Source organism: Neopelma chrysocephalum, unplaced genomic scaffold, assembly GCF_003984885.1.
Source record: "Neopelma chrysocephalum unplaced genomic scaffold, ASM398488v2 Primary Assembly neopelma1_43, whole genome shotgun sequence".
NCBI lineage: Eukaryota > Metazoa > Chordata > Aves > Passeriformes > Pipridae > Neopelma > Neopelma chrysocephalum.
In genome coordinates this window covers 4776026-4802683 of record NW_020897702.1, presented here as the reverse complement: position 1 = coordinate 4802683, position 26658 = coordinate 4776026, and the positions used below count along the sequence as shown (strand labels likewise).

General features: G+C 40.4%; 2 protein-coding genes across 5 annotated transcripts in view; one reads left to right on the top strand and one right to left on the bottom strand.

The window, feature by feature from the left end:
* The window catches only part of FLT3 (fms related tyrosine kinase 3), a 35299-nt gene extending 31981 nt beyond the window's left edge, over positions 1–3318 (bottom strand). The window contains exon 1 of the mRNA XM_027677699.1: positions 3282–3318. Coding sequence (XP_027533500.1) covers positions 3282–3318 — 37 coding nt within the window. The remainder of the gene's footprint in view (positions 1–3281) is intronic.
* A 1699-nt stretch (positions 3319–5017) lies between these two features.
* Positions 5018–26658, top strand: part of PAN3 (poly(A) specific ribonuclease subunit PAN3) — an 80762-nt gene continuing 59121 nt past the window's right edge. For all 4 annotated transcript variants that reach the window (XR_003533403.1, XM_027677812.1, XM_027677814.1 and 1 more), the window contains exons 1-2: positions 5018–5692; positions 18994–19115. Coding sequence is in view for 3 of the 4 variants with exons in the window: in XM_027677812.1 (XP_027533613.1) it covers positions 5251–5692; positions 18994–19115 (564 nt within the window). In the remaining variant the exon portion in view is untranslated. The remainder of the gene's footprint in view (positions 5693–18993; positions 19116–26658) is intronic.

Here is a 26658-nt window from a genome sequence, read left to right as displayed (position 1 = left end):
TAAACTGAAAAAGGGTAGGTTTTGATTAGATATTAGGAAGAAATTCTCCACTCTGAGAGTAGGGAGACATAGACTGCCCTGAGCAGTTGTGAGTGCCCCATTCCTGGAAGTGTTCGAGCCCAGGTTGGATAGGGCCCTGAGTGATCTGATCTAGTGAGTGGGATCCCTTCCAACACAAACCATTCATGATTCTGTGATCTTCATAGCTCTTCACTGGAGTCACTCCGGTAAGTCCATGTGTGTCTTGTACTTTCTTGTACCCCTTTCAACAATATATATATACAGGTCTTGCCCTCAGAAAACAGGGGCTAGACAGTTCGTGCTTCTGTTCTGAAACTAACAGATATCTGGCCCAGCCACTTAGTGTTCATTGTCAGCATGACAGTGACCTTTCTGAACACTTACATATCTACAAAGCAAGTAGATGCCTGTCCTTTGATTTAAAATTGGCAAGTGACCAAAGTGCTTTGTTTTCTCTCCACCTAACGCATTCAGCACTGGAAACTGCTAGGATTCCATTGAAGATATTTTGCCTGGTGATTCAGCTGATCTGGTATCAGAAGTCTTAATGTACATGTCAGGTTTTCAGTTTAAAAGCTTTTGTGAAAGATGCCATCAGCTAGGACAGTTCATATCTACTGGACTAAGCCAAAATAAAGTTATAAATTCTGGCATACTAACTTATTCCTAAAGATACTGAACTGGGGGTAGAAAGGGTTCAATGAAAGTTTCATATACATGTATATGACAGTAAAGCATTGTTCTGAGTGAGCAGGGAATTTTTCCACCCCGAGAGAGTGGTTTCTGTTACCAAGTATTTTATCCAAGTTGTGTCACATCCTGGTTGGCCTGTACTGCAACAGTTAGATAAAGCCTATGCCAGTGGGAGCAGCCACATGGTAAGAAATTCTCTAGCTAAACCATATGACTGGATTACCAGCACAGCAAAACTAGACTTACATTTTAGTGCTTGTACTAATATGAATTCTAGCTTAGGGCTAGACCTCTCCCCCATACATTATTAATATAGGTGTTAGCATAAATTATTAATGTAGGTGTTAGGAGGAGCACTTCAGGGTCAACTCCCAACTTGCTACTTGATTTGAATTCAAAACTTCACTGAGTTGGAATTAATTTCTTTTTGCATGTGAATGAGAGTTCTTCCAGATGCTGTTAGTAAAGAAAAATGCCCAGCTGGGGACCCATGAGTATTGCCACAGCAGACCAGTGCACTCAATCCAATATCCTGACTGCCATATTAGTAATTCTGAAATACTTCAAAGGCAGATTAAAAACCCCTAATTTTGTGGAATAATCTCCTCAAGAGCGGCAATTTCCCTCAGACTTCAGACATCAGCTGCTATATATGCTGAAGCATCAGGCTTTATTATTCTTCCTTCAAAAAATAAATGAGTAAATGCTAAATTCACATCTAATATTACTGTGGACTCTGATCATGTCTATATTTTTCCTTAATAATATACTATAATGATAGACTTTAAAAGTTAAATTCAGATGATGTGAAAACTTTTTTAGGAGTATTTCCTTTGATCTATTTCAATAATATTAAGTAAAGCCAGTTTTGTTAGTAGAGATAATATCTTCTAATAGACAACTGGTACTGTTGAAAAAAACCTCAATATTCAGGCATTACTTTTTCCAACTACTTGTTAGTTTAACAAGATTCCTACGTAAAAAACCTGTCTTGCCTATACCTTAAAAAAAAAATCACAGCTACAATAACTCTTTCCCTTAAAAAGTATTATTATTCATTTGCATTATCAGCCTACAGTTCAGGATCTGTTTCCACATGATTTACTAAATATGTTAATTCTGGGTCAACACAAAGAGAAACTGTCACTCTCAATAGGAGACATGGCTTTCTCAACAGTGGTTCAAATGTTAGGGGAGAGCTATTTGGCATTTGTGAGCTTTGGCTGGAAAAAAAAGAGCTCTTGTCAGGGCTTTCCTTTCCAAGGATTTCCTCCCCACCCCCCTTCTGTTTTTCATTTAATAATGTTCGGTTCTGCCTTTCTGATAGAGCTCATAAAAACCCTGTCACTTGTCTATGGCTGCATGTGTACATACAGAAGTGTTTCCCCATTTCTGGGTTGAAAACCACACCACAGTTACCACTTAAACTACAAAGTGGGACAAGACCCAGGGGTATCTATCTGTTTCTCCTTCGTCTTGCTTCCTGAATGTTATGCAAAGTATAGCAATATGGTCCTTAGAGATGCCAGCTTCAATGATCACGGGACCTAGTTTTGTGAAAAAAATAACATAATCACTACTGCAGGAATGCCTAGTACATCTCTGTGCATGACACGAAGCTGGGGAGCAAGTTGAAGCAGATGGAGAATGGTCTGCAGGCGTCCTCAGCACTCTGGTTGACCAGCAGGAACAGGCAATAAAAATAAAAATCTGGAGGGGAACACATAATTAATGATGTCAGGTTCCTATATGGACACTCAGTACCTTCAGGTCAGTCTTCAGGCCAAGTCCTTGTATATAGCTAACAGAAATGAAGATACAGGAGTGGTGAGAGTTTGCCAGAGTCCCAAAAAGAGGCTCATGCCACCTTGAGCCTCTTCCCATTATTTGCTTTGCTCTGTGGGCCAAAAGATGAGGGATGCTTCCAAGTTGTTTTGATCTTCAGTGGCTCAGGTACAGTACTTACACTGATTTTGGTGGGGGAGAACCCAAACGTTCTTGGCACTGTATCACACACCTCATTGCTATCTGGGCACTCGGGCTGGCAAGACTACGCTCTACTGCCCAGTCCACTATCTCAGCTGTTTCCACATCAGGTGGGAATGTTTTGAACCTGAGCTAGAGATTGCAGATAGAAAAAATGTGGGTCATGTACATACAAGCCCATTTGTGTCCTTGTTCCTAACCTCATTGTATATATAATATCAGACATATGCACAGATCAGCAAAAGAGGTGTGGGAAAAGCAGATTCACAAGGCTGAAAACACAGGTTAGAATACACTTGAGCAATGGGAGTGGCTATGCAACTGAAGTCTTTGCTTGGAAGAATAGATTTCATGTTCAACCAGTTTACCCAGAAAAGGTATTACCCTATGTGTATCATCAGATCTCTTGTAAGATAACTTGATACCATTAAATCCACAACACTAAAGCCCTGGACTAAAGACCCACAGAGCTTGGAAAGCTCTGGGTGAAAGCTGGGATATTTCTTCTCCCTTATTAATATTTTTTTGCATTCCCTTCCAACCTCCTCACATGTACATATAACTTCTCCACTCAGTCTGACCTTTCTCGGGCCAGAAGGGATGTCTTCCAGGGGACATCATACGTGGAATAAGGGGTCATAAATAGACTGCTGATAACCAGGCTTAAGCAGATGATGATAGAGGGTTCCTCTCTCCCCCCACACTTGGCATTACCTCAACACATCTTCTACCTCCCATTCCTCTCTGTGAACCCATGCACCCTCAAGTCTCCATCTGCCTTGTGCTGGCATTTTCCCAGGGCAGGAATTAGGGAGAGAAAACAATCCACTCCCAGACTCTCTCCCCTCTGCAGCAGCTGAGGGAAGTATCACCCAAAGGCACCTGTGTGTAGCTGTAACAGCATAAGGAAGCCCTTGGTTTCACTCCTCAGAGGCGTAACACTGATGCCAGGGGGCCGAGGGATACACAACCAAGTGGTGCTGTGGGCACCTCACCTAAAGCAGCCAGGACCACCTCTGAGCTGTGTACCAAACACATTTTGGTTATCTCAGAAGGGACAAGTTAGGACTGAAACAATTTCCATGGCTGGGGCGATTATGATGTCTCTCTTCCTTGTGGAATCTGCTGTGGTTTGTCTGAGCTCTGACATGGAGATTTTAATGGAGAAACCAATAGACTTTTCACCCTTTCGCCTGCTTTTCAAGCTTGGAGGAAGGTAGAAGATGTGAGCTCTTTGCCCTACTGTTGAAAAAAAGCAGAAGGCTGAAAATTGTTGGGGAATGAGAGAGGATATCCTCACCTTGTCTTCTTGGTATACCAGGCTGAAACTGGAGCCTGGACTGTTAAAATCTTGTCCTTTCTCTAGTTTCCTGTCCAAACTTTTTGATCTTGAGACTTCAGCTTAAGGCACATTTACTTCTCAAGTTCTTTGAAGACTTTAACTAAGGAAGAAAGACTTTCATTTGTTCCAATGAGACAAGCTCACTCATTATTTTTATGTCTTTTCACACAAACTGCGTGAAACTTTTTCTCACAAAGCATCTCACAGGCAGGTTCTGATTTTCTTTTTTTTTTTAATAAGGGAGAAAGCTATAATAGACAAAAAGTAATTCTACTGTAAATGTTTTTCTTACGAAAATAATGTAAAGTGCACTTTAACATTTGTTTTTTTCAAATATATATACTCATTATTTCAGCGATTGCACCACAAGCTATGCCAACAAGTTTACTGAGGAAAAACTGAAAAAATTAAAATCTTGTGTAGCATTGCAAGCGAGTAATTTAAAATCCACATAACAAAGTTCTCTACACTCCGGGGAAAAGACTTCAAGCATCCTCTTAAAAACTGCCTCTCGTCTCCCGGAGAGGGAGAATCCCTCAGGCTGCCTTCCCCTTATGCCAGCAGGAACGGCGTGTGTTTTTCGGCAGGAAAGAGGTACACCACTTTGGGAGAGGTGGAACCATTTGAGGTCCTGCTCGGAGCGCCGGTACTTCGACCTCGACCTCGACCCCCAGCGTAGCAGAGAGCTGGAGCGCCGATAGGGCCCGGGGCAAGGGTCCGGCCGTGTTCCGGGGCTCACCTGCCGCCTTCCCCCGCCGGTGCGGGCGGTGACCCCGGCGGGCGCCGCGCCGAGCGGTTAACGCCCCTCAGCCGGCCCCGGCCCCCTGCGCCCCGCCGGACACCGCGCCCGGCCGCCCGTGGCTCCGCGCCTGCCTCCCGCTCTCCATCCCTCCTCCTCCCTCCCTCCCACACCAGCCCCCCCTCCGCCTCCCCGGCCCCGGCCGCCGGCGCTACCCAGGATGCCCCGCTCCGGCGCAGGCGCGGCCGCTCAGGAAGAGGAAAATGGCATAAACAACCCCGAGCGCCGGGACCGCTGAGGAGGAGGAGGCGCCGCCGCCCCGGGCCGCGCGGCCCCTTTAAGAGGCGCGGAGTCGCCCCCTCCTCCTCCCCCTTCCGGAGCCGGACTCGGGGTGACGGCGGTCCCCGCGCCCCTTCCCCCTGCCCGCCCCCTTCCCCATGGTGCCGACCCCGGCGGCGGGGCGGTTGCCATGAACAGCAGCGGCCTGCCCTGCTCGTCGCCGTCGCCGGTGGTGGGGCCGCCGCCGGGGACGGGGGTCGGCGTGGCGGGGCCGGCGGCCGGCGGGGCGGGGGCCGCAGGCGGCGGCGGAGGGGCCGTGAAGCTGAAGTTCTGCCGCTACTACGCCAAGGACAAGACCTGCTTCTACGGCGAGGAGTGCCAGTTCCTGCATGAGGAGCCGGGCGCCGCCCCCGCCGGCCCGGGGCCCGCCGCCCCCCCCCTCGGCGGGCTCCCGCTCGGCATCCCCCCGCCCGCCGCCGCCGCCGCCGCTGGGCCGGGATACCCGCCCCACGGGGCCAGCTCGGGGCCGGCGGCGGCGGTGGTGGGGCCTAAGAAAGCCGAGCTGGGGGCGGGAGGCGGCGGAGGCGGCGGCGGCGGCGGCGGCGGGGGGCTGGATGGCCCGCGGCTGGCGAGTGAGTGCGGCGGGGCGGCCCGGGGGTGGGGTGGGGTGGGGCGGGGGTGCTGCTGAGATGGGGGCGGTGGGAGGGCGGGTGGCGTGTTGTTCCTCATCCCCCGGAACGCCACGGTGCTGCCGGAAACAAATAACAACAGCCATGGTGAAGGCGGGGGGCCCCGGGCCGGCGGCGGCTCCCAGGCGGGGCTGTGTCGGCCGCCTGGAGGGGACCCGGGCGGCACTGATGGGAAGGGGCGGGCAGGTGTGTGTGGGAAGGGGCTTCTCCTGTCTGGCTTTGAGGGGCACCCGGGCAGCTGTGCGTCGGTCACTCCAGAGCTAGGCTTGGTGCAGATTCACAGAACCTCTCTGCTCGAAGTCAAGCTGGGAGAAAAGAGGCAGCGCTTTCCGGAGTGGTACCCTCGGATAGGCGCTTCCAAACAACATATGTTGAGTTTTGGCTCTTGGATGTTTTAAATGTTCCAGCTGAAATATAACGTTAAAATTGTAAAAAAAAGTACTCTATAAATAACGATTCACCCCAACATGAGGAAGAATCTGTTTACGCTGAGAGTGGCAGAGCACTGGAACAGGCTGCCTAGGGACGTTGTGGAGTCTCCCTCTCTGGAGACATTCAAACCCCGCTTGGACGTGTTTCCGTGTCACCAGCTCCAGGTGGCCCTGCCTTGGCAGGGGGATCGGACTAGATGATCTCCAGAGGTCCCTTCTAACCCTAGCGATTCTGTGATAGATATCTACATTATTTACTAGTGTGAACAGAAATTGTTTGAATTTTTTTCCCGAGTTTTTTTTCAGCCCTCATATGCAGCCCCTTTTCAAATGGTGAGAATTCAGATTGCCGATATATCATTCAGAGTGGCTCTGCTGTTACTGTTTGCTTGTGCATCTTTGTGATGTGCGGTCCAATAGTTAGATGATGTTTGCAGTACAGTGATTTTAATAACCAGTCGTTTTGTAGGTAAAGCAGCACTTTGGCAGGCCAGCAGAAGATGTTCCTTCAGAAAAGTCATGCCTCTTTACATGAATATATTAAGCTTGGCTGCATTATTGATTTGTGTCATAAACCTGGCATTTATTTGCATTAAATGTCTTGTCTACTAAATGATTACAACCATATTTTTTCAGAAATTAAGATGCTACCATGCTGAACAGCTGTATGTAGGTTTTTAGTGCCTGACAAGTCTTTTGGGATCCTGCAATTGCTGTTTTGCCAGATGTGGTGAGCTTGTGCCACTATTATCTCTGTAGTTGGTAGCTTCTCAGTATTGTACATTAACACAACACTGTCATGTGTACCCTTTCAGGAGGAGCCTGTAATATACAATTGCTTAAGGCTTTCTATTAAAAGCCTTCCAGATTTTTGTCATACTTCAGTTGTGCAAGCTGATGTCCCGCTTGACATTAATTTTTTTTTATAGGTAGAAATATCTTGGAGAGATTCAGTAGCAATAAGGCAATCTTTGTTCATTTTTATTTTGGACAAAGTTAGGTGTGAAACACACTTTTTCCCTGTGTGAAAGAAAGTGACTAGGGGATTCAGACTTGGGGAGAGGATACGTAGTTTGGCTTGTGGGTAAAAGCTGCTATATGAAGGCTGTTCTTGTAAAAATCAGTTAAAAAATTTGCCCAAGCCCTAAATCTAAGAAAAAAACTCTTTAGAATTTGTGTGTGCTTGGAGGTTGATATTGCTGAGCAGTTAAATTATTTGAAACACTTGCTTCTCTTGAATGTGTCAGAGGTTTAAAACTACATAGAACTCCCTCCAGTTGTACCCATTATGAGGAGTGAGGGCACCAAGAATGGAGAAACCCACTATGGTGTTATCAGTGATTGCCTGCTGGGAAGGCCACATCACTTGTTGTAGATTTGCAAATTGTAGGAGGCAAACGCTTTGACTGGTAGAAGATCTTAAAGGAAGGAGACTAGTTAGGCAAAAGAAATAAGGAAAAGAAGGACAGGGAAATTTAAGTTGAAGAGCCAAGGAATGGGCCTAGTTTCATTTCTAAGCTTCCTTGCTTTGCTATGCATTTGTGAAACAAATAAGGAAAATAGTTTTTCAAAATCTGGAGTTGATATATATAGGTGCTGACAAGGTAATATCTAAGTTCCTTACCTTGTTGATGACCCGTGGTGTTACCAGTATGATTTTCAAGTGGATGGAATGAAAGTTTTATTTCTATGAATGTAGGAAGTAATAAACAAAGTTGTATTAAGTAATAAAGTTCTGAGGCTAAGAACATGAAATTGGGAATTGCCAAAAATCACCTGCCTGTACAGTCTTACTGACTGTCTTCCCTAATTCAAAAGTATTTGGTAGTCTTAACATAGCTGTGGATGTCACCTTCTCTTCCTCTTTCCTCACTGGACCCCAGCCTCATTCAGTGCATAGAGCAGATAATGCTCATTGACTAATTAACTGGGTAGTCCTATTTATTGTTAAAAGTGGGTCAGTGCCTCATTCTAACATGCGTGTTACTCTAATCCTGCTTTGAGTACAGGATTATTAATTTACTTATAGGTTTTTCTGTGGTAGTCACAAAGGCACCCCAAATACCAACGTATTTTCACAACATGTGTGGTAGGAATATTGAGTGGCAAGAAAACGGTGAACAGTGAAAATACAAGAAATATTTCAGTGCGGAAGTATTTCAACATGAGAGTATGAAGTGGAATGAGCAGGTGACATCCGCAGAGCTAACCAGAAGTTTCTCAGGCAATGTGTGGTTAAGCTGTTCTGTGCCGTAGATGTTCTGAATGCTAACAACTGATAGGATTCCAGAAGTGGTCAGATAGTGTTAGAAGAAAACTCTGCTTGAGATTATTTGATGCATCTCTGATTCAGACTCATCTTCCTCTACATATGGCTGAGAACCTGCTGGGAAATCCTGCTTTATCCTTGCCTCATGCGTATGCTTTTGTCCACATATCCACTGCTGTTCAGCGTCAGAGATGAGGTAGTGGGCTAAATGTGGCTTTGGCCTGATGGTGTGGCTTTTTATGTTCTTGGGGAGCAGGACTGACCATGCTGATGAGCTCTGCCCACTCTCAGAAGATAGCAGTGCTGCCCACTGTCCCCAGACTATTTGAATTCGGAGCACGTGTGTTCAAAGCACCATTCCTCCTCCTTCCACAAGAGTGCTCAGGCCTTCTGCATGGTTCACCTTCCATATGTAAGGACTGCCTACAAAACAGGAAACAGTTACTATTGCCCGTCTAAAATTTGATTTAAAAAAATCCTTTTCAGTAGAATCTCTGTGACAAAATAAGAAGGAAAGAATAAGAAAAAAACCAAAACATTTTCTCCAGATTTGCTAGCTGCTAAAATCTACACATGATGCTTTTCTAATAGAAAAGTGTGTCCCTCATGTCAGCCCAGTGAGCAGCAGTGGCAGCAGGACCAAATCTGTGCTAGGCTGTAGGAGGGAAATGGGGGAATGACTGGTACTTGATATTTAAGGGAAAAAATATGATGGATTAATAGGATTTTAAGGATTAGCCTAGGGAAGGATGGGGAGAGGGCATGGCAGCATGAAAAATTTCTCTTCTTGTATCTGCTTTGTGTTCTCTCTAGCACTTTCTAACTTCTGTGAGCAGCAGACCAGCAGCCTGCTTTGATGCACGTGTCTGGCTTGTTCCTAGGGCACTATCCCTTCTCAGTGCTGTTGGGGGGGAGGGTCTGGAGGGGAATATGGTTGTGGTATTAAAATGTGTCATGTATATACCTAAGTCAGACAAGTTAAAGTTGCGTGGAGAACTCAATTGTATTTGTTAGCTTTCAACTAGTTGAACAGGTGTAATATTCCTTTTCGTGTAAACCTTATAGTAGATATTGATAGATACAAGCTAAAGTGTGGCTCTAAACATTTGCTAACTTCCCCTCTGCTTTTTGTTGTAGTGTACAACACTTTTGTCTGGTCTCTGATTCCTGTAAATGTGTCTAAAACCCCGAGGTGCTGAGCTGAGGAGTGCCAGCTATGCTCAGGGCTGGCAGCAGCAGCACTGGTGGGTGGGTTGGTGCTGCTGGCCAAGGAGCTGGCCAAGGTGAAGGTGCTGCTGCTGTTGCCCAAGTTTCCTGTGCCTGGGGCTTGTCCACCCTCTTGTTGTGAGATGTTTTTATCTGGCTGTCTACTAGAAAGCCTTTTGCAAAGCCCTGCTAGGAACTCTGTAGTTGAAATACAGGCCTGTGTTCCTGCAAGGTAATGTTTTTCTATGGCTGCTGAGAAGGCCTATTTGTGAATAGACTTTACTGCCAGCTTGTGAGAAGGTGGAAAGAGAAATCAAGATTTGGGGTGTGTTTGGGTGGCCTAATAAAAGTATTATGTCTGTTTTTGCAGCTCATCACCCACATGGTATGTCTGGTCAGAGCAGTAGTGGCCTCTGCTGTAGCCAGTCTATGCGATTGATTAGTGGTTAGCTTAGTGAGCATTACAGCTGAGGTTTTGTGAAATCCATAAATATGCTAGAATTGGTGTGGAAAGACCTGGCCATTTGTATATTTTTTGCTTTTTAAGAGGTGTTTAGTTTTTACACAGTACATTCCTTTTTAAACAAAATGAAGCAATGGATATAGAAAAAATGGGAAGATAGTCATTCAGCAAAACAGGTACTAAAGGTAATCTGTTGGATTACGCTTCTTAATGCAGTGAAACAATGGTCAGATTATTCTAAATATGGATTTTTATTGTCTTTGGTAGCATTTCAGTATTTACTGGTTGAAAAATTTGAAACAGTTATTTCAAACTTTTAAATAGTTACAGTATGTCACATACTGGTCACTTTTCCCTGGGTTTGTATCTTCTTCACTTCTATGCAGAAAATAGGTGTTATAGTAAAGTATAGTATGATTGAGAATTCTATTTTCACACGTTTGTACTTTTTGCAGATGATGCTGTATTAGTTGTGTACCTCAGTTGCTTGTTTGTTTTTGAGAGGTGTTTCCCCCTTTAATTTTCATTATGCTTTTTCCAGGAGTAGACAGATCATACAATTTTCATCTTGTTTTACTCTGAATATTTTTAAGAAAGGGGGAGACAATTCCGAACACTGAAGAGACATTTGGGACATTTGGAGACAGAGACAATTGAGAATTGAAGAGTAAAAACAATAACCAGTTAGAGATACATGAGAGAAAATGAAAATTACTGATTTCACTTAATCACTTTTTGTCTCTTATGTCAGCTCCAGAAATCAGGAAATTAGACATGGATTTTCTTGTTGCTTTTACGTGTTTCATATGGAAATCACAGAATCACAGAATGTTATGAGTTGGAAGGGACCCATAAGGATCATGGAGTCCAACTCTCGAGTGAATGGCCTGTGGCCTGGAGGAGGAAAATTTTTGAGGGGAGCTAAGAAAAAAGAAAGGAGAGAAAGAAAAAGGTCTCAATCTGCCAAGTTATATGTGATTTTGAGGGACAGTTTTATCATATGAAACTTAAAACCCCACACTATTAATTGGCTTTGAAGCTGATTTTATCTGTTTATTCACTTTGTGGTTTTTTTATATTGTATGGGAAATCATTCGAAGTCCAGATATTTTACAAGAATTACAGATGCCCGAGGAGTACTGGTAACTACTTGTTTCTGGTAGAACTCACCCTGTGTTGGGTATTGAAGAATGTAAAGCAAGCACTATTACTCCTGTAATTGTCTTCCTGCTTCAAAGGCAAACATGAAAAGGGGCATGTGTGGATAGTTACATTATGTAAGCAAACTCTATATGCTGTATCTTAATAATTTGATGCTTGTTTTTCAAGATTCAGAACATCCTTATTTATTTTCTATTTAGGAGGTATTAGATAACTGGTTTTTTTAGGTATTACTGTAGGAGTGGGCCTTCAGGAATTCTTTGAATGTCCAGAAAATAGTTACTTTGGGGACTAGCTCAGAAAGAGTTCCTTGTGTCAGGAGCCACCTGAAAACAAATTTAGACAGCTGTGGGAAAAGGAGACAATTGGTAAGTGAGGGTGGGGTGATAAGCACAGGCAGAAGCATTTCTGTAGAACCTCCAAAGCAGAAAAAATAATTGTGGCCATGAGGCAGTTGATGAAAAGGGGGTCAGTGGAGGGACTCAGGTAGTAAGCTGATGTGGCTGATGTTTTCCTGATCTGCTGCTTTCTAGTGAAGATGTAATGCATTACACCACCAGAAAAATGGTGTGGTCAATCACTGCGTATTGGACATATCTTGGAATCGATCACACCCTTTGTGTGTGCATTTGTGTGTTGGCTCCACAAGTCTTTCAGTAGTTGAAAAAGTTCCAATTATGTGATTGTTTTGTTTGATCTTCAAAGATATTTTGTGCTTAGAACTTATGTGTATTTTTTTAATTTGCTTCCTAGCAGCACTTTACTCCTGACCTCTGTTTTAAATTTGAGAATAGAGATTTAGAAACAAAGTACAGATGTACAAAAGTGAGATGAGAGATCTGCATTGCACAGGTTGTTAAGTTGGTCATGCAATATGTGATGCCTGTAGTCTGCGGGTAGAGTCCCTTAATTTCAGTGGGTCTAATGCTGAGGCAGCTCGCAGGAAGACCTTTTATGCATTCTCCCCAGATGCTGTGAAAAGTGTCCTGATATTCTGTTCAGGTAATCTGCACACACTTCATGCAGCTATGTTTATTAAAAAAGATTTGATTTTGTTAGGGGTAGACTATAAAACCAAAAGCTTAAATGTTTGAAAAATTTGATGCAGTTTGTTGAATAGTTTGATACAATGTTTTAGGAATTGTGAAAGCTCTTGGAGAGGGTTAGTTCTGAAAGCTATGATATTAAGTAATTACATTACTTTAAATTGCTGTTTCTGATAAGAGTAGTTCTGATGACTCTTTTGAGAAAGTATCAACTTTAATTTGTATTATCACTGTGCTTTTGGACTTGGTCCATGACGAGGAGTCCAGCTGCTCTAGACTGTACTGAAACTTTTACAGAGCGAAAGAATGGCACCTATCCTATTTTTTAGTCTTTGTCAGATGCTTCTATGATATGTGAGATAAATAAAAAAGGAGACAGTCCAGTCATTTAATATTATGGTAAAGATAGCTGTTTTCCTTTGCTTGCCCATGAATGTCTCATCACCTAGTAGAAGTGTTTGTAAATAAGACAGCATTTCTCAAACTGTTTTGCTTCCTGCCTGCCTTTCAGCCAACTTGGTTTGTTTGTGCTGTCTGCCCTCCAACTGCACTCTCTGTTGCAGCATCTGAACCCAGGTGTGTGCTTTTACTTTTGCCTCTCATGGCTGGGAGTGTGGTTCACTTTCTTTGTCTGCTGCCTCTATTTCAGTGATTCCTAGTCTGTGTTTCAAAAACATTGCATTAAATGAGAGAGGCATAAAAACATCACATTTCCCTAACAAGTTCTAACTGTAGTGGCACTGTAAAGAAAGTAACACTGACTATATGTACTAGTGCGTAGTGCATATTGTTAAAGGTGTACAAGTGAGGTTAGCACCACCAGCACATGATTATTTCCTGATGCAAGTAAATGTATGTGTCAGTACAAAGCAAAGGAAGACAAGCATAAGCTTCTCTGGCACTTTGGTGCTTCTAGGAGACTAAAAGGACACAATTCTTAAACGACTTACCGTAGATAGGCTTTGTATACAAGTTTTGTTGGTTTGGTCTCAATATTAGGGTAGCTATCTCTGTAAAATTCCACTGGAGATATGGCACTGTAGTTTTTACTGCTTCATATCTATCTGAGATAACACCTTGTCCCTTGGATGCACATGTATACAATGAACCTATGATTCAGTTTACCAAGTTGTGAAAAGTGCACTGTTGCAGTGCTGAGGGTTTAAATCAACATTATGTATAAACTTCTTACCCAACATAAAAATAATTTTACAATTTTTTTTTTAAGCAGTGATAATAGCAAAATGAACTATTTCAATCCATGTTCTGTTACCTTTCCAGAAGTCTTTAAATTGTTGTTTGGAAAAGTGTCAGCTGAATCTGTTGTGGCCTTACTTTAGCCCATTCATTTTGGGGGCAATATATCGCATTACTAGAAGGGGTCCTTTTTTATATTAAGAAGAGTGTCTGAGATGATCAGTGCTGATAACTAGGTTCATAAAAGAAGCAGTCTAGGATAATGCAGTATTTGTTTACTGGTTAGTGAAATGATAGAATGAAAATATCAGAAATGCAATCTTTTCAGATAGTATTAGTATTCAGATAGTGCTGGTATTAGACAAGATGAGCATTAGACTAAAACTAACCGAAACCCACCAGTTTTGTTGAAGCGCATATGATGAATTCATCATAGTACTACTCAAGCACTTAAGCTATGATGAGATACTTTGTCTCTGAAAAATGTCTTTGTAATAAGGAAGGCAAAAGTAACTCTGCTTTTTTTTTTTTTCCTCTTTGGTGGCTACATCTGATGGGAAGCCTACTCTCTGCTGAAATTCTGTGGGAGAGGAATTATATAAGAAGATATTTATTTTTAATTGCAGTTGTCACATTAAGCTGCAGTGTTGCTCACCAAGCAAGAAATTTATTAGATAATGTGTGTATAAAGAATAGAAAAACTCTTCTGAATTTCTCAAGATGTTCTATTTAGTTTCTTTCCAGAATTGCCAGGATGTAACTTCTGTCTTTAATATTGATGGATTTTAGAAATTTGTTCTTGTTTTCACATGTGATTACAAAATGTGGGGGTTTTTTCCCCCCCACTGGATTTTTAGTTTTTCCCTCATACTTCCATCTTTTCTCTGGCTTGCCTAGTCAACCTTTCTACTTTTATAAGAAAGTTGTTGCTTCTCTCCAATAAAAGCCTATTGAAAATATACAGCTTCAATGCATGGATAGTACTGTTGTACAACAGGAAGGCTTATCCCTTTTTAAAAAAAAAAAGCCAATTCGGGATTTACCTAAAATTGTCTAAACTTACCTAAGGTTATAATCAATGCTTTAAAAGAGAAAAGTGTTTTTATTTTTTTTTCTAATAGCATGGTGTGTGAAATATTGGGAAGTTGCTTGCAATTGTTATGTAGTGTGAGAAATAAAGAATTGGTTTTATTACAAGCAAATGAATTTAACAAATCACTAACATAGGAGTTTTTCTTTACTAACCTATAAGGCGTATCGCGGAGTTGTAAGACGCCGGATTCAGCCTGAAACCGGTGTCAGGGAAACATGCGAACGGGAATAGGGAACTGTAAATGAATATTGGTAAGGAAACCCCTTATACCACATGGCTGGTCCTGGAAGCTGCCATGCTGCTGGACACTCCACCTCCCAGCACGACCCAGCCAACCAGAAAGAGGGGAACACCTCTTCTATGACGTAAATGGGGTTGAACCTTAAGAATGTTTAAAAAGCGGGACTTTTGAATTGAAGGGGGTGTTCCTGGGAATCCTGCGTACCTAGGACACCCAACACATGTTGTAATTTTTCCTTTTCGTTTTATTCCTTTTGTTTTGCAAACTTTTGCTGTTATTCTAAATTCAATAAAATGAGATTTTTCTCTCAATAGGAAAAATTTGGATACGTAAATTGAATGCAGGGACTGATGTGAATTAGTAAACACGTGAAAATAAAAACTTTATAAGGACTAAGATCTTCTTCTTCCAGCTTAGGCTTCCATTTTTTTTTTTAATACCACACTGCTCATGTGGTAAAGTGTGCCCACTTCTGTAGACCTTTTATGGATTGCTTATGATAAATAATTTTACTTTTATTCATGCTCTGAACTACTGTGGCTTTCCAGAAGCAAGTGAGAATTTCTGATTTGACAAATGTTTGACAGAAGGAGGATAAAGTCTTCTACTTCTCATAGAGAAGGCCAGGTGCCAAATACAGTAAAAGTGCCTCGGCTGTTTAGGTATTTGCTGGGCTTTGAACAGTGTAAAAGCTGAATGCCCCTTTGAATGCAAATGGATGATGTAGTGAACACACTTTGGTTTGTTCTATAGGCAATGCAAGAATTAATTTTTTTCATCTTTTCTGCAGTCTTAATTTTCTTGCTAATTACTATTGGGAAGTCAGTTTAAGGAAGCTAGTGTTGAGTATTCTTTTGAAGGCAATGGTATGCTTGCCTTTTGAAGGCAATGGTAAGCATTCTCTTCTAAATATGAGCTACTGCCAAGAAAGCTGTCCTTTGCTCCAGTGAGTGTACTTTTGATGGGTTTTTTGATTGTTCCTGTGGAATATGCTTTCTTGTGGTCTTAGTCCCTCTGCTAGTGGCATGTTTCTAAACTGCTTGGAAGAGGACAATGAAAATCATCATAGTTGAAAGCCATCTTGAAATTGCTGTGCTACCAGTAGAACTGAGCAATGTGAAGTACTGGAGTACAGCAATTTGTAGTAATGGCTCAAGGAGGCTGATTGGAATGACCATGCCATTGCACTTAAGTACAGAGATGGCCTTCCTGCTGCTAGATAATGTTTTGGAGTAGCTTTTGCTGTCTGAAGTGCCCAGTTAGATATCAGTGTGCCAATAGAAAGCCTAAATTGTAGCTTTGAGCAGCTTTAAGTGGCTTGGAAAAAGCTTGCATAACTAGTACCAGCGGTAGAAAGGCAGCAGTGTCAAAGATCTGCTTTGTCATTCCCAGCAGCATCTTCAGCCTTGCTCAGCTCTGGGGTTGCTCCCCAAAGCCTGCTCCTGCTTGCAACTTGAGCTGCCTGGCGCTTAGGAAGCTTCATCCAGAGTGGGAGCAGAGCACCTGTTGCTGTATTTGTCTCCTAGCAAGGTTACCAGCACTGACTCCAGTGCTTTGAATAATGGCTGACTGAGCTGTACCAGTGGTCTCGAGTTACTGGAGGTCAGCTCTGGGGTTTCTTCACACCGAGAGGGCTCTTCACATGCCTTACTGCTCAGTGTGGCAAAACTTCCAAGTTCTCATTTGCCTCTTTCCAGTTTGAAAGGTTTTGTGTGTTAACTTCATGTGTCTAATGGAGAAATGAAGGTCCATGGATTCTCACGTTGACTCTAGCATAGTGAGGAGCAGTGAAAGAAGCAGAAAGAATAGTCTTTCTTAGTTCTTCAACAGAGCCTTAAGGATTGGTAAAGCTGATGGTGTCATCTGAGGGAGTAACTTGCCAGTTGGTCAAGAATTGGATAGAATCTGGAGTTTCTGGTGAAAGTATGAGATGAAATAACAAATACACTACATAATTTCAACAGTGTATCTTGAAATGACAGTTGTTCCTGGAAATGCTTGGTCACTCAAGTTGTAGCATCTTTTACAGTCAAGATATAGCATAAAAACTGAGAGATTTTTTTGATAATGGCTGAAATGCAGGCAGAGAAAGCTATATTGGAAATGCTTTTTTACAATAATTAAAAACCACAGTGAACTTTGACAAATTTATGGGCAAACTAGACTGAAACTACTTACAATTAAACATGAATTTACTATCATTTTCTTCTATGAACGAGTCCTAGTATTTTCATGATGCCAGAAAATGATTGTGTTAAGATAGTAACCTTCACGGTGTAAGTTAGGGAATGACTGTAGTGGATAGGATGAGACAGTATTTGGCATTACTGCAGACATTAATATTTTCCCTGGTACAGTGGTAGAACCATAAAATAATTTTCTTAAACTTCTGAATGTGAATTTCCCAAATTAAGGCAAAGGAGGAATAGAAGTTTAAAAGACAAATCCAAAAAGTTTTGTCTTTTTTTAGGGCTGTAGCAAGAAGACTTCTGAAGCTTCTATGTGGCTACTTCTTTAAAATTATGAAGGAGGATCTAGGGCACGGACAGTGGAGGGAGTTTTATTTTCCTATTATCTTAGCTAACTTTTAAAACTTTTCAGGAAAGGAGTTGCAATTTGTTGGTAATTAGCATCTTTAAAGTTTCTTAGATGTTTCCTTCAAACCTATGGAGTGTACAAATAATATTCTAGATTAGGCAGAAGTACTTTAAGAATCTTTTTCCCTTGCAAAACTGACGTGTATTGCCACTGAGATATTTATCTCAGTTTATTTGATCTCTCAGATACAGCTCTTCATTTGACGTGCTGTTGGTGTTACCCCAGTTGGCTGGTTCATACAGCTCCAGTCCTGGGGAGCGCGGCTGGGCAGTGTTTCCGTCTGTGATGTGTGTGCTACTAGTCGTTCTCTCTTCCAGCCCTTCCTGTGATTATGTAGGACTGTACTTCTTTTGCTGTTTCCTCTACCTACTGCATGGAAATAGCTCACTAGGTCATGTAGGCTCTTTCGGAGGGAAAATTCCTGTTCTGATGAAACTTGAGGGTTTATAATATGCATTCCTTTAGCTGTGCCACAAAGTTGCATTTTATTTCCTTTGAGGGTTAGGATCAGGAAGTTGTTTCTGGGTGTCACCTTCTGGCTACAAATCCTCCCAGAAGTTCAAGTTGGATAGTTTGGTACAGGATGTTCTTCTGTGTTGGATGTGTGCCTTCCTACCTTGGAGCTACCCATTACTCATGCCTGTTGGCTTGCAGTGGCCTGGCCATTGTAATAAGTGTCTTTAGAATTCCATGTGGGTGTTTTTATGGAAGGCTGATTTGAACTGCAGCTTGTATGCCATCACAAATACTTCTTTTTTCTTTTTTTTTCTATCGAAGTAATACCTACTTGAGTCTTTTGTGTTAATTATGACTGCTTCTTGTTCTTTGTAGTTTTATAGTATTGAATTAATTTATTTTTTGTTAAAGTTCTGTACTTGTATGTCATGCCCTTGTTTCTAGATGGGATGAATTTATTCTGAAATCCTTCATGCTGGCTTTCAGTCTAAAAGATTTTTTTTTTGGCTACATTTTATGAGAATGTTGCCACTTTATGAAGTATGAAATAATGAACATAGTCATATGCTTTTAAGGAAGCATTTAAAATGTTTGTGGTTTCTGTGAAAGGGCTTGAGATATTTTGAAATGTACATTTTCTATATGTTACCCTTTAAAAGAACCAGTACATCCAGTTGCAAACTCTACTGAACAAATATATTTCCAAGAAGGGTATGCAAGAATATAGCTTTTCATAAAATAAGCTTGCCTTCTATGTTGTTTTTTTTTTGTTCATTTATTTTCTTTTTTATATCATTACTTTCCTTGCTACTCTTGTTTCTAAAGTTCAGACTCCTCATCATCTCTTTCTGCATTTGTACTGTAACTTCATGCTACAAATGCTCTCATTTAGCAACCTCTTTCATAAACTTTCTTTTTCATGCTGTGCACTAAAATGTTTCTAGTTGTTTTGCTGAGAAGATGGTAGTACCAACCTTTTCCTCTTCTACTCTCTGCCAGAAAAATATGTAAGAGATATTAGCACATAAGCCTATGGTAAACTAAATTTTTTCTGAAACATTTTTCTGTTTCTTTTCCTTCCAGTTCCTGGAATAGATGGCGGTGGGTTAGCTGATGCTAATCTAACAGATTCCTACTTTAGCACCAGCTTTATTGGCGTTAATGGATTTGGAAGTCCTGCTGAAACGAAGTATCCCATGATGCAGGTAATAGCAGTGATTTGTATAGTGTTTGGTGCTGCACCAAAAAGGGAAAACTGTTCAAGAGTCAGGACCAGTGGAGCCTTCTGGAATGTCATCTTACACAGAGTATATGCTCACTTTAATCTTGCAAATGGAAATGAAACAGTATCATTGCTTTAAAAATAGTCTCTATTAGCATTTACCTGAGCTGTTGTGTCGGGCTTTGCTACATACATTAACTCTGTGTTCCTAGATTTCTTTTTAGGCTCATAGCTTTTGATAGCCTTTTATTAAATATATAAAAATTAGGTTTTGAAACATATCTAAGATCAAAAGTTACTGAAGCAAAATGTGAACTGTTAAATCTGAAATTACTAGGCAAAAATGTCAGAATTTGTGAACTCAGACTCAGGTGGTGTTATGTTGAATTCACATTTAAATCTTCTAAGATGTTTACCTGTATTTGTCGTGTTCTGTAGATGTTGGCATAGGAACTCCCTTGAAGTAGAATTTATTGTTTAGGTAGTATTATGCAAAATTTACAACAAAAGGCTGTATTTAAAACCTAAATGAGTATCTGTGGAATTAACACATGAAGTACTATAAGTCCCTCAAAGTGTTATGCTTTATAAAAGAAGCATGGTCTGTCCACGAAAAGATGATCTGTCCTGTATTAAACAAACCAGCTCCTGGTAAATGAAAGAGAGCACAAGTCAAATAGTTCACACTGAGTCCTGACAACAACTCTCTTCTTTTATATCGAGGAAACTCTCCTTATGAGCTTACTTTGATCTCAGTTGTGGCTGTATTATGGATTGAAAAATAACTCAGCAAAAGGTGGGAATTAATTAGGTGTGTTCCCTTTTTTCTCTTTTGTTTGGCTGTGGGGTTTTTTTTTTACTGCATGTTTTCAAGAAGACTTATTTATTTCAAGAAGGCTTTCATATTCAACAGAATTGCCAAAGTATGGAAATGTTTTACTGACAGTGATGCATGATTTAAAAAGAAAAATTTTAACCTCTGATCCCAATGTGTACTATTGAAGCTGGCAGTTAAAAATGTTTTGTATCACTGAGGTCATAAAGTTTTACATTTTTAGCACAAAATCATTATGTTTTGTGTCCTTAAAGTGTATTCTACAGAAACACAAATTTTTAATTTTAACTCTTTCTTCTAGAAAGACAATACGGCATGCATCTAACATGAATGCTTGTAGGATTTTTAAATACTAATGCCTGTCAGATTACAGTCAAGGCATTGTTGTTTCTCTTTGAGAAGAAATCGATGTGCCTCTTGCCCATTCGAGGCTAAGGAAAATTACTTGTGAAGAAGGGTTTCATTAATGTTGAGAAAGTGCTTACAGGCATTAAACTACAGTTTAAAAAGCATTCCTGTATCATTTTTTTTCCTTTGAATCATATAATTTAAGTTCTTGTTTGCATAGGTAAAGCTGGTAATGCTGTCTGTTTTGATTCTGTGTCAGCTACTAAGTTAAATCCATACCAACAAAGTTTAGTCACTTGGAATGAGATTTTCCATGTCATTCAGCCCTTTGGAGAACAAGACAAGGGAGAAATTTTAGTGGATTTCACTTTAAATAATACTAATTCTTTATGATTTGGAACAGAGACTTTAAATCTGATAGATTGGTTATTGTGTCCAAATCCTCTCCAAAGAAAGGATTTGCTTGCTCTCTCTGAAAATCTGCCCAGATTTTGTCACTTGATTAAACCTTTGCAAAACTGGTTTATATAGGCCCACTAGAGACTTCCTAGATGTTAGATAATTTTCCAAAGATTTAATCTGCGTTGGCATGTTCCAGCTTGAGTACATTTTTGCAGTTATAGCTCTGGCCTAATCTAAGCCTTGCCTGAACTCCAAGCAGGAATGCTGATCTGCTTCATTTGCCTCTTTTCTTCCACTTCAGACTGAAGCAGCATGGAAATGAATCTAGATTTAATGAAAGACAGCTGCATCTGGGTTAATTGGAGCAGAGGGGTCTGTAAGGGAAAAGAGATTTATATTGTGGGCTTAGAGAAACTGCTGAAATGAATAAAAAACTAGGAAAGGCTGAGCAAAGGGACTGAAGCAGAGGGGAGGCATTGGTGGGACACATACAGGATGGGGACTGGAATTGTACAAGTGAAATACACAGAAATTAAATAAGGAAAAGTTGTTATAGTGCAAAGGTGGGTCAAAGTAGGGTGGAGAAAACAAATCCATATGCCTATTTCTCTCCAGGTCCTTGAATCAAACTAAAGATACTGAAAATTTAGTGTTCTGCCATCAATGAAATGTCAGACATTATATCTCATTAATTCTCAGTTTTGCTTTTGCAGATGGAAGCATCAGTTCCATCTGAGTTACCTTGTTACCTCTGGTGGCTCTGTAGTTCGCAAGTAGATGCTTCGGTGATGCAATAGGAGGCAACTTTCTCAGCTTGCTTTTTAAAATTGGGAAATTGCACTAACATGTGAATAAACACATTGATAGAAAAACACTAGTAAGATGCAGTTAGATGTTAAGAAATGGTAAGTTTAGGTTGCCAGTGCAGCCTTGAGGTTATATATTGAGATATATTTCTCATAATGTTGTATGATTTTTTTCCAGTGGGAATATTATTAGTGGAATTTATTCAGTACTGAAGATGTGTGGTGCATCCACGTGTAATAAATATCCATTTGATATTCAATTTAAGTGTTCATCTTACAGTTCTGTGCCTTATTCCTGCATAGTGTTCACATACTTCTTGTGACGACTGTTAGTTGGCAGTGTACTTTCCTGTGCAGGTTACAATTATTCCATTAAATTTTATGGGACACTTTCCATATCAAAGAATAGAATAGTTTGAATTTTATAGATGCATGGGAAGAAAAAGGATGGCAGTTGAACAAGCAATGCCCCAACAGTGCTGGCAAACTAGAGACTCCAGAGTTTTTGAAACTAATCTTTACAGCTGGAAGGTGGGGAATGGAATTAATGACCACCAGTAGAAGCTTGGTTCAAGTTGCTTAACTGGCCTCAGTCTAGCAAAGATAGTAATAAAGTCAGTCTCTTCTGGGTAATGCTCATTTCCTGTTACCATGAGATAATTTTTCTGCACTCCTTGTTTTATTCACCTTTCAACATAATCATCAGAGATTCAAATGATGAGTTGTCTTGACTATTCCTATTTAATCTCCTGAATGTATTTGTCATGTGCAGCACATAAAATAAAGGTTTGTTGAAAAGAGTATGTGATTGTATATATTGGAGTTGTCATAATGCATAGGTAATGGAGTCAAACTGCATCAAGCAAAGCTATATCTAAATTTTGCAGTTATCACATTTTTGTATGCAGTACCTAATCTCTAAGACTGATAGTGTTAAGTAAGCAGAAAAAGGAAGGAAAGTAAAAGTGGGTTGTATCATGATGAATTGGGAGTGAATGTGCTGCTTTGATCACGAGTAACATAGATGAATAGTGGTCAACATTTCTGTAGAATGGATATTTGAGATTGCATTCATATTTGTTGAGGAATATTTTATGAGATCTGGGACATACCATTGGGCTTAAATTAGTGGTGAAAATGCAATTAATGGCAATGATTGCTTTGCAGTGGGGAAAATAGAGCAAAAATCTGTGGTACAATTAGGAAGAGGCAACATTTTTTGAAGTGGCTGTGGTCTAATTCTTCCTTTCTGAAAAATATCTCTTGGCCTCATCCTTTTACTTCTCCTACTACGAAGGCCTTTGCTGTTAGCCAACCTTTCATTGCCCTTAATTGTCGTCTTCTGTTGTTACTAACTTAGTTTCCTATTGATTAATAGTCTTCTGTCCTCATTGGTTTGTGGTTTTCCATAATAGTGTTGTTTCACATATCTTTTCTTCCCTGTATCTGCATATGCTTTCATATACTGTATTAACAGTATTGTCTTCCAGCTTATCAAAGCACATATTTTCTGTTTTCCCCTTCTCTAATGACAGAGCAGGCCTGCAGAACACATGGCCCATAGCTGCATGCTGTCCTTGAAGCTGTTTTTTTTTTTTTTTTTTTTTTTGGCATAGCAGCAGCTGCCAAGAGACAGTCAGAGGTGTGGCTCAAGAAGCAGCTCATTGCTTTTGGCATTCCCAGCAGTGAAGAGACAAGAGCTGGCTGGCTGGGATGCTTCTAATGCTTGGCTGTTTGCTCAGTCGCTCTGCTTGTGCTACTTGGCTTGGTGGTGTCTGTGTTCCTCTGGCATTAGTGCTGCCTTTGACTAACTTGTGGCTTGATCAGAGATGCAGGTGGTGCCGAAAGGAGCTTTAGTGGTGTTATGTTGGGCTGTTAAAAGAGTATTATAGCAGGATGAGGCAGAGAAGTATTTTAATGTCAGAATTTTTAATGTATTAGAATTGAGCAATTTGGTTGTAAGAGCGTAAAACAGCAGAAGGTGCCTTCCTGTGTTGCTTCACAGAAGTCTGGTTTTCTTTATTTTGATGGGATGAGATTTATAACTACATGGCTTCCAGTGCACTGCAGGTTATGCAGAAAAGAAAAATCACAAGTTTTCAATTAATCACCCTAATCAAAATAAAAAAGGGGGTAACAGACTTCAGTATTGAAGTTGGCAAGGCCAAGCAATGGAGAAGAATTGGTCTTGCTTGCTTTTGCCATGCTAATGTTGGTGTACTAAGCATTCTTGAATAGCCTGAGAAGTAGATACCATGCTCACTTCAAAGCCTTGCAGCTGAATAAACACAAGGACCTTTGTTGCCATTGCGTCATCTGCCAAGAGTCAAGTAATAAAACTCTCCTTATAGCACAGAAGCTTGTAAATGTCTTCAGTTTTTTCTGTTGAGGACTGAGTGGAACTACAGGCATTTTATTTTAAATATGAAATTATGCAGTTGTTTTCATAATGCCTTCTGAAGAAATCCAGTTGCTTTGGTTCAAACAGTTGAGTGGGACATGCTGTAGATGGTGCCAAATATGCTAACTGTTGAAGACAAGTTATGGATTGTTCAGAAAGGAAAGCAAAAGGTATCACCCTTTGTAGGTCACAGAATCTGACAACTAAACAACGATCGGTTTGGTTATGACAATCTCATTCTTTCATAGGATAACTTCTTTTATAGTCCAATTAACTTTATTTTAAAAATTATAAAAAAATATTCTGAAATAAAGTTCCAGTAAAACAGTATTAAGATGAAGAGAATAGATTGCAACATGCAACAAAAGATTTTGATATGGCAGGCTTAGCACAGAAATGACCATGAGAAAAATGTTTATTTTCTCAGAGTTAGGGGAGGGAATATGGAGAAAAAAGAAACAAATATTACCTCTTACATATTTTGGGGAAAAGAAATGGTGGAGAAAAAAGCAAAAGCATTCACTTAAGTCTTATAAGCTATGTAAAATTAAATTTAATTCTCTGCATCAAAGTTTTATTCATTCTCTATCTTGATGAGAATTTTGTAATATGTCCTTTAGTGGAGGAAATAAAAGTAAAGCAAACTTGTCTTAAGTGCAACTGTAATTTTGGGTTTTGCTACTGAATACTGAAAGGTGGAGGCAAGGTGGTGTATACCTTTAGAAGGTGGGAATGCTTCTTATAACACTTCTTTCTTGTATACTGCACCAAGGAAGTATTAAAAAGAAGGTGAGTGGAGTTCTGGACTGCATGAGGTAAAACACTACTAATGGTTTGAGAGGTGATCCTTCCCTTCTGTTCATCAGCGATGAAGTCACACCTGGAGTGCTGGGCCTCTCAATACATGAGAGACCCGGATATACTGAAGAGAGTCCAGTAAAAGGCCACAAAGATGATGCAGGTACTGGAACATCTCTCATGTGAAGAAAGGCTGAAATAGAAAAAACTTTCTAATTCCTTTTAAGGGAGAGGGGCAGGATATATTCCAGCCAGCCTAGTTGAATTTTGACTAGTGTTTAAAGAATCTCAGTAAATCATAGCAATAGGCAGCCAAAGAAAATTAGTTTATTGGAACTGAGCAACATTGGTGTGGTAGTTGGTTATGACAAAGTTGTCTTTCTTTATTAACTTCCATATGATGAAAGTCATGAGATCTTTAAAAAGTCTGAAGCTCTCATATGGGTGCGCTTGCCTTCCCTGGCAGGCGTAATATTTAATTTTCTTCCACTGTTAATGGTTGCTCTTACCTTTGTGGAGCTTTCATCCTTTGGGCCTGAGGTGCTTGTGATTGTATTCTTCTTGAGACTGGGTTTGTATGAAAAATAGTTCAATGCTATTTGAAGAGATTGAGAAGTGTTATTTAAAATCAAAGCTGCATTCCAGAAAACAAAAATAAGCAATAGTACTTGTGTGTTCTTTTAATTTTTATTTTTCTTTCAAGACCTTTTCATCCTCACTTGTTAGGAAATCAGGCACATTACGGCTAAATGCTTTTGGGTGCAGTGAAAATATTAAAACAGTTAAAAAATCCTTTACTGATTACTTGCAGGTCTTCTGTGAATAATGTTAAGGTAAGAAGCTTGTGCATGTGTAATAAAAGTGAGCAAAACAAAAAACTCCTGAATATGGTGGAGGTCTTTAACTTCATTCCAGGTACAAGCAGTTGTTAAGGCAAGGGCTGCCCAAGGTTGGTGAGACATGCTTTGGTTTTTCGGAATCCTGATTCATGTAGAAAACATTTGCACCTTGAACAAGACTTGACTTTGTAAGAGCACAGTTGATGTTCCTAGACTTTGTTTGCACTGTGCTTTCACAATCCAGAACAACGTGCTCTTGCAGTCTCTTGCGCACACTGTGTGTTTTCAGTGATCATCATGTCAACGCTGTTTTTTGTCATATCACTATTCACATTAGAAGGCTGTTGGTTGAATGTTTAACTCCTGTACTCAAGGATGTAGTATATTGATGGCATAGAAGTGCTTGGTTCCAAGTTTAAGCCATGCCCTTGACCACCTTTTGATACGAGTTCTCAATATCATATTAATTCCTGTTTTGCCAGACCATTACCTTTTGCATTAAAATTATTAATAAATCTGGTATTATAAATAGACATTAATACACTTTATCTAAACGTGGACAAATTTTGTGCAAATCTGAAAGGTTCCCTTTAGGAAATTTCTTCCTAAACCCCTTTGTTCTATGAGGATCAGTGTGGATGTATCAAATGACAAAAAGAAGATGCATAATAGATACGCTTTTCAAGTATTTGTGAAAAACTATTTAACTTCTTTCATTGCTTAGGAAGGGAATATGGCATATGATTAGCTGAGCTACTGTAATCCAGAAATTATTTTGATGTATTTTTATTTTGATGATGGTGAACAGTAGGTTGAGCTTCCCTGAATTTGGACTTTGTCCAAATTGTTAATTTAGTGTGAGTCTCTCAGATTGTTACCATCTTTTGTAAAAATAAGTAAACTTTTTTTCACTAGAGGCATGACTTTTGTTTAAAGTAAGTGTTTATCACTTAAGCTTTTAGTGAGATTTACATCGTGTAAGAAAGAAGTTCAGTATATTTAGGAGCATGAGACAGGTGATATCAAAATAAGGAAAGAGCACATAACAGACACCTTGCTTCAAGTCTTGAAGAAGCTGAAGGGTTACATAGTATTTA